Source organism: Oncorhynchus clarkii, chromosome 13 (assembly GCF_045791955.1).
Source record: "Oncorhynchus clarkii lewisi isolate Uvic-CL-2024 chromosome 13, UVic_Ocla_1.0, whole genome shotgun sequence".
Classification (NCBI taxonomy): Eukaryota; Metazoa; Chordata; class Actinopteri; order Salmoniformes; family Salmonidae; genus Oncorhynchus; species Oncorhynchus clarkii.
Window position 1 is genome coordinate 13,571,342 of NC_092159.1, and position 12,662 is coordinate 13,584,003.

Consider the following 12,662-nt stretch of genomic DNA (forward strand, 5'->3'; position numbering starts at 1 on the left):
ACCGAATTTGAAGGTAGGCCTTGAAATACATCCACAGGTACACCTCCAATTGACTCAAATTATGTCAATTAGCCTATCAGAAGCTTCTAAAACCATGGAATTATTTTCTGGAATTTTCCAAGCTGTTCAAAGACACAGTCAACTTAGTGTATGTAAACTTCTGACCCACTGGAATTGTGATACAGTGAATTATAAGTGAAATAATCTCTGTAAACAATTGCTGGAAAAATGACTTGTCATGCACAAAGTAGATGTCCTAACCGACTTTCCAAAACAACAAGAAATTTGTGGAGTGGCTGAAAAACAAATTTTAATGACTCCAACCTAAGTGTATGTAAACTTCCGACTTCAACTGTATATGCCTAAAATACACTGTACTGCAAGTACAGTATAGTCTCAATACACACAAACAGCCATAAATGAAAGTTGAACAATGTAACTATTCAGTGTTGATAAGCAGAATAGTGCAGGTGATAAGTACTGAAGAGGACATTACTAAGGAGATCATCTGCATGTTGGCAGTGAAAATATTCATTAAAGACGGGTTCATACCCCACAACGTTACAGTAACATCATTACTACAACAACCAGCTGGTATCAACACAGCAACCAAGGGAGTGAGAGAAGTAAAGAATGAGGGAGGGAACAAGTTCATTAGTCTGGACAAAGCTTGGCCATCCTCCTCCAGAAGTCCACCATTTCCTGGTTGAGTCTTCCGCCCTTTAAACATATGATTGGCTGAATCAGTCCGTGACAGATCACATGAGGTACCAGGCAGCCAATCCGGCGACAGCAGCCGCCCAGCTGGCCAGAACCATCTGACCAACAGCATGTCTCAGCAGCATCATGGCTAACTGACAGGCAAAGTTAGTGTTGTCACTGGCCACTAGAGAAAGAGAGGAGGAAGAGGAGAAGAAAGAGAAGGATAATAATTCAGTCATTCATGTTCTAATTTCTAGAAACTATCCTGAGTGAAAGATTGCATTGTGACCTCATTCTGTTACTACTGTTAGTACCAAATGTGTTGTCATATGACATGTCTAATTGATGCCAAACACAGAAAAAAGGAGATGTTAAAGTGTGAGAAGTTCAGGCAGGCAGCTTACCCATTTTGGCAGCGTAGTAAGGGCACTTGTTAATGTCTCCGTCCATGTCCCCATGACCATGTCCTGGGAACCCTGCGTCCAACACCACCTCCTTGATGCTCTTCCCTGCCTCCTCCAGCTCTGTGAACAGGTAAGTATCCAACAGCATTAAATCAGCATCTTACGACAAAATACTACAAACATTTAATGAGTATGATGTTTAAAAGGCCAAACCATGTTCCCAAACCCTTTTACATCATTTATATTACACTTATCAAGTGTTATGGCTTCATATCAGTGTTCTTCAAGCTCAAAACAGCTGTTACGCTAACCACAAGACAGCTGTTTGGATACCTATCATATGTCAGTACTATATGTGGTAGATCACTACTAGATCATGAAATCCCAGCCTGATCCACCATCCTGAATAAACCGCGTGGAGCGAAACGGAATGTAAGCTAGCGAGATCAGAATGGTCGAACGAGGTTAATGAAAACCACCCTGATCAATAATATCTTACCTCCATGTTTAACTTGAAGGCCAGGTTAGACTCGGCTATGATCCTCTCCTTGGTCTCCTGGTCCATCTCCAGCTCGTTGATCCTGCTCCTGTACAGCTGTTTAAAGGCCTTGGCGCTGTGGACGCCCTCAAACTGGTAGAAGTGCAGCCCCTCGCCACTAGAGGGCAGCTTCAGCGCCCGCTGTGCCACCTTCATTAGAATAGGGTTCATTTGAATAAATTAATTAGAATCAATTAGAAAATATGTGTGGATTAAATATTAAATACATTATTTTCTTTAGGAATCAAGTAAAAGTTGTCAAAAATATAAATAGTAAAGTAAAGTAAAGTACAGATACTACTTAAGTAGTACATGAATGTATTTTTACTGAAGTACTTTACACAACTGGGTAAGAGGAGTTGCCAACAGGTCTTTGCTTTTAACCTGAATTTATTTAAGAGCTATGTATGTTTAATTCTGTCAGTGCACTTAAAAGTTTTCTAAAACCCTATTATTTATTATATGTAGTCTTGAGCATGTGCGAGAGAGACAGAGAGATATACATTTTTTCTGATTAGTTACTTATGACAAAGTGTCCCATAAAGCTCATCGGGATATTCCAAGGTGGGTCAGCTGGCAGTGGTGACTATGTGTGCTCACACTGAGGACACCACTAAATGATTGGGTATGGGGAGGATAAGCTAATGTAATTCCTTCTCGGATCACTTTCCTCCTTTTGCACCTTTACCCTTCGCTTGTGGACTTCAGTGCACAACACATCAGCTGTCTGGGACCAGGCGGAAAAAAACTTTCCAAGCCAAACCTTCAAATCATAACCGCTAACCGACACACAGCCTACATCATTGTCACCATATTATCTAACGTCATAGTCAACATAGCTAACAGAACTAATGCATTAATAAACCCGCTACAATCATGTAGTATAGTGTACAGTCAGCAAGCAGTTTAGCATTTACACCGGCAGGCCCCGGTGGCAATAAATATATAAAACCAAAAGCTTACCTTGAGGAGTTCCAGTGTTTGATAGCCATAGCCAGCTAGCTAACATAGCGTCCCTCTGTGTTTGAGCCGGGTGTTTGAGTAGACTAAACTAGATAGCTAGCTAAGTAAGTGAATATGAAAAAATACTATGAAATGTAGTTAGCTCTCTCTCTCCCTCACTATCAAGGTTATCCTTAATTTTTGAAGAAATGCATTTATTCAAAACTGTTCAACTATTGTCTTTCTCTCTTTTTGAGTTAACTACTGACCACATTTTATGCACTGCAGTGCTAGCTAGTTGTAGCTTATGCTTCCAGTACTAGATTCATTATCTGATCCTTTAATTGGGTGGACAAAATGTCAGTTCATGCTGCAAGAGCTCTGATAGGTTGGAGGATGTCCTCCGTAAATTGTCATAATTACTGTGTAAGTCTATGGAACGGGGTGAGAACCATGAGCCTCCTAGGTTTTGTTTTGAAGCCAATGTACTCAGAGGAGGACGGAAACTAACTACTGTACACCTTCATTGCAAAACAGTGTCTTTAATTAAATTATTTGGTGACATGTTCATATATTTAGTATAGTTTTTTCTAAAAGGATGGTCCTCCCCTTCCTCCTTTGAGGAGCCTCCACTGGTATATACTCTATCAGTTATCCTTTTAGAGCTTTTGTCCAGAATCCAGTGTGTAGGAGGGAGAATCCAAGATGTGGGGAGTGTGCAGGGGGGCATGGGATAAAAGATTGTGTAGTTTCAGTAGATACATTTGTGTGTGCCAACTGTAGGGTTGCCCATGTTGCTGGGGATCGGAAGTGTCCGGTGCGACAGAGGCAAGTGGAGGTGACCAGAGTCAGAGTAGTGCATCCTCTACTTTCTTCACTGGGCCAGTATGCTGGGCCAGTGAAGAAAGTAGAGGAGGATGGGTCAACGGTGAGGGACCCTGAGATGATCCCTGTGAGTAGTAGATTTGTGCCAGCACAGAGAGATAGGCCAACGAGTAATATATGTTTCAGTAAGGTTGGCTTCTTAGCGTTCATATCAGCTGTACCGCAGAAATGGAACGTCAATCACAGAAAATAGATGTGGTGGTGGCAGCTATTTCGGTGGAGCTTCAGAAGAGTTACAGGGTGTGTTTAGTGGTGGTGTCCCGTCCACCCAGCCTGGTGGCAAGGTGCATTAGCATATAGGGTCAAAGTAGTGGAATGGATTGGTGGTTTTTATTTGTATTTTTATGAAATAGTGATATATATGTGTAGGGTTAGTTGGTGGTGCAATATTTTATTTTCCTTCCTTTTTTAATTTGTATCACAAAATGTAACATGATTGAACACCAACTCCCGAACAGTAGTTGGCCGCATTCACAAACAAAATGTGCAAACGCTATGATACTAAAGAAGAAGAAGAAGACAAGATTGAGTGGGACAGACTTTTTTCTTTTTTTTACATGAGAAGCTCACTTTCACGTTAAACTCGTCATCTTCTCTTATCAGCAGGATATAATATAGAGAGGTAAGATGGATATCGATTTTGAGACATGTGACATGTAGTATTTTCATATTTTTGTATACACTTTCATATTAATTAGAAATTCCTGTTCTTTTTAAAAGATTTCTCACCAGCTCTGTTAAATGTCAACACAACACTGAGCTTATACCAAGCTTTTTTATTTCCAAAGCCTTTTAACATTGAATTCAGCTCGTGAAATGCTACTTTTGCTTTTTGCAACCCGCGGAAACAACTTGGACTACCACAAAAAGTACAATCCTTTGATATGTTAGCGAAAGTGAATAAACATATTTGTCTTCGTAAAAATCTATTTTATAATATAAGTGACATTTTATCACCGAAGCACACCCTAATTGTACTGTGTAAAGTTGTTGAATCAAATTTCAATCACTCTAGAATAATTGTCTTAGTATTTAAACTAGAAAAGGTATGAACAAAACATTGACAAATACTGTAAACTTGTCATAGGTAGCTATGTAGAAATTGCTCTGGTTGATAAAATTCTAATGGTCCTTCTCTTATTTCAGTTCATGTGACAAAACAATTGTCACAATTGTCACTATCCATTGTGCCATTATTAAATGCTGTGAAACATATTTTCAATAACCCAAAATACAGTATTTTTCAGCTGTTTGAAGCTGATCTACAAAACCGAAACTTAAAAGACCCAAAAATGAAACTTATGAACGGGAAGCATAGAAACGGCCATACATAGAATGCATCTATCGCTCAGACATGCTTTCAATGAGAGTGACAGATCTACAACTCACATTTCTATGTGAATTTGGTTGCGTCGCCCAAAAACCGACATACTTGCGCCTAGATTACGCATTTTACTAATTGAGCCTTTTCAGTCTTGTTTGTGTTTGTGCCCATTGTTGTACGTTGTATCATAACATCATAAAGTGGCTGCCAATCCTGATTACCAAGCAAATGATTTGCCAAGAGATAGAGATAAAGAAAATAGAGGTTCTGTCCCAGGGGAAACGGATACATTGCTGCCAACCCAAGTAACTGATAACATGAGCTCGGATGAAACGAGGTAAGAGGAGTCTCCTATTACCTATAGTCAGTGAAGTGTTACCAATTCAATTATGCAAGAGAAAAACTGGACATTTTAGAACAACATTTGTAGCTATAAAATTACATGTTTCGTGATTGTATTTCATTCTAAATATGAACAGTACTGTCCAAATAAAGTAGGACCAGTTTAACTCAAGCTGTAGTTGAAAATCGTATTATTTTTGTCCCAAAACACCTGTGCCTTACAGCAGGAACAGTGATCGGTCCATGTGTCAACCAATAACGTTCAACCGTACCTCTGTGAAATGGTGAGATGCTGTCTTCTGAAATATTTGTCTACAGTACATTCGGAAAGTATTCAGACCCCTTGACTTTTTCCACATTTGATTACGTCACATCCTTTTTCTAAAATGGATGAAATAGTTTCCCCCCCTCATCAATATACACACAATACCCATAATGACAAAGCAAAAACAGGTTATTACAAATAAAAAACTGATATCACATTTACATAACTATTCAAACTCTTTACTCAGTACTTTGTTGAAGCACCTTTGGCAGCGATTACAGCCTTGAGTCTTCTTGGGTATGATGCTACAAGCTTGGTACACCTGCTTTGGGGAGTTTCTCCCATTCTTCTCTGCAGATCCTCTCAAGCTCTGTCAGGTTGGATGTGTAATGTCGCTGCACAGCTATTTTTAGGTCTCCAGAGATGTTCGATCGGGTTCAAGTTCAGGCTCTGGCGGTCCACTCAAGGACATTGAGACTTGTCCCGAAGCCACTCCTGCGTTGTCTTGGCTGTGTGCTTAGGGTCGTTGTCCTGTTGGAAGGGGAACCTTCACCCTAATCTGAGGTCCTGAGTGCTCTGGATCAGGTTTTCATCAAGGATCTCTCTGTACTTTGCTCTGTTAATCTTTCCCTCGATTCTGACTAGTCTCCCAGTCCCTGCCGCTGAAAAACATCCCCACAAAATGATGCTGCCACCACCATGCTTCACCATAGGGATGGTGCCAGGTTTCCTCCAGAAGTGACACTTGGCATTCAAGCCAAAGAGTTCAATATTGGTTTCATCAGATCAGAGAATCTTGTTTCTCATGGTCTGAGTCCTTTAGGTGCCTTTTGGCAAACTCCAAGCGGGCTGTCATGTCCCCTTTACTGAGGAGTGGCTTCCGTCTGACCACTCTACCATAAAGGCCTGATTGGTGGTTTGCTGCAGAGATGGTTGTCCTGGAAAGTTCTCCCATCTCCACAGAGGAACTCTGGAGCTCTGTTAGAGTGACCATCGGGTTCTTGGTGACCTCCCTGGCCAAGGCCCTTCTCCCCTGATTGCTCAGTTTGACAGGGTGGTCAGCTCTAGGAAGAGTCTTGGTGGTTCCAAACTTCTTCCATTTAATAATGATTGAGGCCACTGTATTTTTGGGGACCTTCAATGCTGCTGAAATGTTTTGGTATAATTCTCCAGATCTGTGCCTCGACACAATCCTGTCTCGGAGCTCTACGGACAATTCCTTCGACCTCATGGCTTGGTTTCTGCTCTGACATGCACTGTCAACTTTGGACCTTATACATTATTTATAACGTAAATCCTGTCCGTTCAATGTAATTTACCACAGGTGGACTCCAATCAAGTTGTAGAAACATCTCAAGGATGATCAATGGAAACATGATGCACCTGAGCTCAATGTAGAGTCTCAAAGCAAAGGGTCAGAATACTTATGTAAACAAGGTATCTCTGTTTTTAATTTTTAATAATTTAGCAAACATTTCTACAAAAACTATTTTTGCTTTGTCTTTATGGGTTGTTGTGTGCAGATTGATGAATTCAATCCATTTTAGAAAAAGCCTGAAATGTAACAAAATGTGGGGAAAAATCAAGGGATCTGAATACTTTGTGAATGCACTGTAAAACATTAGTCAATCTTTTTTTGTTCACTTTAATAACAGAGATGGCTCGCAAACCGACCTGCAAACTTCTACTCTCCTAAAGAAAAAAACATGGAGGACTTTTTAGATTTCCAACCACTTTTGACAAACATTTCAAACACTTCTCTTTCTGTCTGTTGTTGCTAGGAGCCAGCAGGTGGAGACAGAGTACTCACTGTATACAGTCGCCTCAGCAGATAGTGAGATTGATTTATATGGATCTGGTCTTCATATAAATCAGAGGTACAGTATGTATGCCCATAATGTAAACCAGATATACACCTTTGTTTTGGTGTTATGAGGAATCCTAGCCTGAGCTATTTATTGATTTCCTATAATGTAAAAGTGTTTGTTGTTCACAGTACTGAATGCTGTCTTATCTACTATCATGTACCATGATGAGGTGGCAGGTAGCCTGGCGGTTGAGCTTTGGGCCAGTAACCTAAAGGTTGCTGGTTCGAATCCAGCAACCAATCTGTCAATGTGACCTTGAGCAAGGCACTTAACCCTAATTGCTCCTGTGAGTCACTCAAATGTACAATGTAAAACGTAAATGCTGTTGATCCTTCGCTATGGACGTGCATGTGTTATAAACGTGCGTGTGTTATAAACGTGCGTGTGTTATAAACGTGCGTGTGTTATAAACGTGCGTGTGTTATAAACGTGCGTGTGTTATAAACGTGCGTGTGTTATAAACGTGCATGTGTTATAAACGTGCATGTGTTATAAACGTGCATGTATTATAAACGTGCATGTGTTATAAACGTGCATGTGTTATAAACGTGCGTGTGTTATAAACGTGCGTGTGTTATAAACGTGCATGTAACGTGTGGCTTCATTCAGCTTGAACCTTTCTACAGCCCTACGGTTGAGGACCCTCTGCCTGCTTTAGGCCAGATGCAGGATAACAGAATAGTACATGGTACCAGACTGGACTGTACCATATGTGTGCAGCACAGTGACGAAGCTGTGAAGTTCTGCCAGGACTGCAAGGCTACTTTCTGTGAGAACCATGTTAGAGACCACTACCAGGCCCCGGGACTGATGAAACACACATTGGTGGAGGCCACTGAAGGAAGGAAAACCGTTCCAAATGTAGACCATCACGTCCATGAAACATATGTTGAAACAGAACAAACTGCGACTCAGGTAGAGTTTCCTTCGTCTCCAGTGAAATGTCTATTTGGTCCCCTGATAGAAATTGTCAAGAAAGGTTGGGTAGGGTTGCAAAATGCTGGTACGATAGGGTTGCAAAATGCTGGTACGATAGGGTTGCAAAATGCTGGTACGATAGGGTTGCAAAATGCTGGTATGATAGGGTTGCAAAATGCTGGTACGATAGGGTTGCAAAATGCTGGTACGATAGGGTTGCAAAATGCTGGTACGGTAGGGTTGCAAAATTATGGGAACTTTCCTTAAATTCCCCGGTTTTCCAGAAATGAGGATTCTGGATTTCCTGCTCGTTCAACTGAGATTACTGGAAAACCTGTGAATTTGGGAAAATTTACCAAAAATCTGCAATCCTAATAGTGACCTACAGTATATACAGTGCCTTGCGAAAGTATTCGGCCCCCTTGAACTTTGCGACCTTTTGCCACATTTCAGGCTTCAAACATAAAGATATAAAACTGTATTTTTTTGTGAAGAATCAACAACCAGTGGGACACAATCATGAAGTGGAACGACATTTATTGGATATTTCAAACTTTTTTAACAAATCAAAAACTGAACAATTGGGCGTGCAAAATTATTCAGCCCCTTTACTTTCAGTGCAGCAAACTCTCTCCAGAAGTTCAGTGAGGATCTCTGAATGATCCAATGTTGACCTAAATGACTAATGATGATAAATACAATCCACCTGTGTGTAATCAAGTCTCCGTATAAATGCACCTGCACTGTGATAGTCTCAGAGGTCCGTTAAAAGCGCAGAGAGCATCATGAAGAACAAGGAACACACCAGGCAGGTCCGAGATACTGTTGTGAAGAAGTTTAAAGCCGGATTTGGATACAAAAAGATTTCCCAAGCTTTAAACATCCCAAGGAGCACTGTGCAAGCGATAATATTGAAATGGAAGGAGTATCAGACCACTGCAAATCTACCAAGACCTGGCCGTCCCTCTAAACTTTCAGCTCATACAAGGAGAAGACTGATCAGAGATGCAGCCAAGAGGCCCATGATCACTCTGGATGAACTGCAGAGATCTACAGCTGAGGTGGGAGACTCTGTCCATAGGACAACAATCAGTCGTATATTGCACAAATCTGGCCTTTATGGAAGAGTGGCAAGAAGAAAGCCATTTCTTAAAGATATCCATAAAAAGTGTCATTTAAAGTTTGCCACAAGCCACCTGGGAGACACACCAAACATGTGGAAGAAGGTGCTCTGGTCAGATGAAACCAAAATTGAACTTTTTGGCAACAATGCAAAACGTTATGTTTGGCGTAAAAGCAACACAGCTCATCACCCTGAACACACCATCCCCACTGTCAAACATGGTGGTGGCAGCATCATGGTTTGGGCCTGCTTTTCTTCAGCAGGGACAGGGAAGATGGTTAAAATTGATGGGAAGATGGATGGAGCCAAATACAGGACCATTCTGGAAGAAAACCTGATGGAGTCTGCAAAAGGCCTGAGACTGGGACGGAAATTTGTCTTCCAACAAGACAATGATCCAAAACATAAAGCAAAATCTACAATGGAATGGTTCAAAAATAAACATATCCAGGTGTTAGAATGGCCAAGTCAAAGTCCAGACCTGAATCCAATCGAGAATCTGTGGAAAGAACTGAAAACTGCTGTTCACAAATGCTCTCCATCCAACCTCACTGAGCTCGAGCTGTTTTGCAAGGAGGAATGGGAAAAAAATTCAGTCTCTCGATGTGCAAAACTGATAGAGACATACCCCAAGCGACAGCTGTAATCGCAGCAAAAGGTGGCGCTACAAAGTATTAACTTAAGGGGGCTGAATAATTTTGCATGCCCAATTTTTCAGTTTTTGATTTGTTAAAAAAGTTTGAAATATCCAATAAATGTCGTTCCACTTCATGATTGTGTTGTTGTTGATTCTTCACAAAAAAATACAGTTTTATATTTTTATGTTTGAAGCCTGAAATGTGGCAAAAGGTCGCAAAGTTCAAGGGGGCCGAATACTTTCGCAAGGCACTGTACATGACGTGCTTCCATGACTCTCCTTCGTAGGTCTGCTCATGGCAAACAGCCTTCTTCATCAGTCTTCTGGGGATTCTCATACTAATACTTGCCCTGGTAGGACTTGTATGTTATACACAATTGTGTGTCACTGTACACGGTGAGTTTACTCATTTTGTCTTTATTTCTCATTTTGTTCCAGCATTAATGTTATTCACTTATACAATTGAACCTTTTTTAACCTGTTTTAAATGTCCTGCCTCTCTGCAGGGTCTGAGGTGGGATTTCAGCACCGGATTGTTCTGCTGGGGAAGTCTGGATCAGAGAAGAGAGCATCAGGAAACACCATCCTGGGAAGAGAGGCCTTTAGAGTGGAGGCTTCGCCTTCGTATGGGCCACAGTGTGAGGAACAAGATGCTGTTGTGGGCCGAAATAACATAACTATGATTAACACCCCAGATGTGTTGCCATCTGAGGAAGTTGCAGGTAAAGTAGCTCAATGCATCAACATCTCAACACCTCACGTGTTCCTGCTGGTGATCAGGTTGTGCAACTGGTGCACAGAAGAGGAGAAGAAAACTGTCCAATGGATGAATGAGAACTTTGCAGAGGAGGCCCTTAAATACACCATGGTGCTGTTCACTGGTGGAGACCAGCTAGAAGGGAAACCAGTGGAGGTGTATCTAAAGGACAACAGGGATTCCCTAAAGCTTCTCAGTATGTGTGGTGGTAGACATCACGTCTTCATTAACAAAGAAAATAATGACCTCACTCAGGTCACAGAGCTGCTGGAGAAGATAGACGGATTATTGAATGAGAATAGGGGATACTATCATGTGACGAACATCTTGACCCGGAGGGAAGAGGAGATCAGGAGGAGGGAGGAGGCTCTGAGAAAGATACTGGAACAGGAGGTTAGAAAGAGGGATGCAGCCATAGCAACGATAAGAGAGGAGGAGGAGAAAAAGAGGGATGCAGCCATAGCAACGATAAGAGAGGAAGAGGAGAAAAAGAGGGAGACTGAAGAGAGAAAAGTCTGTGAGGGGCAAGATGAAGGGAGGAAGGTCATTGATAATCTGGCATTGAAAGTCTCAGGCTCAAAAATGTATGTAGGAGTAACAGTGATCACAATGATGGTACTGATTGTCCTTTAATGATACTAAACTGAATATAAGTGAGTCTCTTCATTTGATATTCACAATCATCATCTGAACATTAGGGAGTCTCTTCAATCATCATCTGAACATTAGGGGGTCTTCATTCATCATCTGAACATTAGGGAGTCTCTTCATTCATCATCTGAACATTAGGGAGTCTCGTCAATCATCATCTCTTATTGTAAAGCAGGGTGATCTCTGAAAACAAAACAAGTTTGCAGATGAAAATGATAAATAAGTTAATTTATTAATTGTTGATTAATACTTTCATTGATTAATTGTTAGAAGTGGTTTTATATATTCTTTATGAACATATCTCCCATTATAACCTGGTGTTTAGAGAAATATAAGATACCTGCACTTTCTCCAATGGGTGAACAAATAATGCAGTGTCATGTATTATGCAATATAAATGTCAAAACAGTCCAGGAATACAGTTGAATCATCATACAGCTGTGTTGGGTTTGTTTGTTGCAGTATTTTCAAAGTTATATTAACTTGGCCTGGAAATTCACTATACTGTAGCTGTGTCTCATGAAGTGCTGGACCCAGTTTAAACGTCCTTTATATAACCAATATAACCAATGTCAGAACATCAATGTAAAATATCAATTATGCATTTTGTACCACGTCAGGGAAGAGCAGTTGGCTAAACTACTACCGGGAACTGCTCAGTGCCAGAGGCCAGCTAGTTACTGGGTCGTTTCACAATAAGAGTGCCTTTTGCGTCCCTTTGATATCTTGTTAGAGGTTCACCTAGGGGTCATGATGGGGGCTGTACTAAATGTTTGATGTATTACAATAATTGATTATGCTTATGTTGTATTAATAGAAGGGGAGGGGTTATAAGACCCCACCCTCCTTACATTTATAGGGTCCTAGACTACAGATTAACAATATATATTCATTATAGAGGTTTAATATTGTTCCACAGTTGTTTTCTAGTCTCTCTGCCTTTTATAAAGAAACTGTCTCAGAAATGTGTGACTGTGAAGACAGAACTCTGCAGTAAGAGATAAGAGACTAGTCAGACATTCCACTATAAATCAACTTGTACATTTACTGCTAAGCGTTTAGATACCACTAAAAGTCTTGTTTATGTAGCTGTGTAGGCATGGTTTTGGTCTCATGAGTAGAAGGTAATGGTGTAGGCAGTTACATCACAAGGGGTTGACTACAAGCATGATAAAAGCAACTTGGGACCTTTTCTATTTTGCAGAACTTACTCGGAAAATGCGTGCTATGTTCCTGTTGTCAACTTCTGTCTGCAATTGCATTAATAAATTAATGAATGATTTAATTAAAGATATTGTCAGAATGC

The 12,662-nt window shown here is 40.7% G+C and overlaps 2 protein-coding genes across 3 annotated transcripts; one reads left to right on the top strand and one right to left on the bottom strand.

Annotated features, from left to right (window-relative positions):
- Positions 1-758: 758 nt before the first annotated feature.
- On the bottom strand, positions 759-1,815 carry LOC139423497 (heme oxygenase 2a). The gene is made up of 3 exons (XM_071175106.1): positions 1,605-1,815; positions 1,107-1,235; positions 759-886 (listed from the first exon to the last, which is right to left on the bottom strand). The coding sequence occupies exons 1-3, from the start codon at positions 1,813-1,815 to the stop codon at positions 759-761; spliced, it is 468 nt and encodes a 155-aa protein (XP_071031207.1).
- Positions 1,816-3,735: 1,920 nt separating this feature from the next.
- Positions 3,736-12,646, top strand: LOC139423768 (GTPase IMAP family member 7-like). Of its 2 annotated transcripts, XM_071175400.1 has the most exons (7): positions 3,736-4,093; positions 4,997-5,132; positions 5,362-5,421; positions 7,184-7,279; positions 7,897-8,185; positions 10,236-10,344; positions 10,455-12,646. In XM_071175400.1, exons 2-7 carry the CDS (start codon positions 5,113-5,115, stop codon positions 11,336-11,338), a joined length of 1,458 nt encoding a protein of 485 aa, XP_071031501.1. In that variant the 5' UTR covers positions 3,736-4,093; positions 4,997-5,112; the 3' UTR covers positions 11,339-12,646. The 2 variants fall into 2 exon arrangements, with proteins under 2 accessions (XP_071031501.1, XP_071031502.1); XM_071175401.1 differs by lacking the exons at positions 4,997-5,132; positions 5,362-5,421 and adding an exon at positions 6,727-6,816 and having other exon boundaries at positions 4,027-4,093.
- Positions 12,647-12,662: the final 16 nt, after the last annotated feature.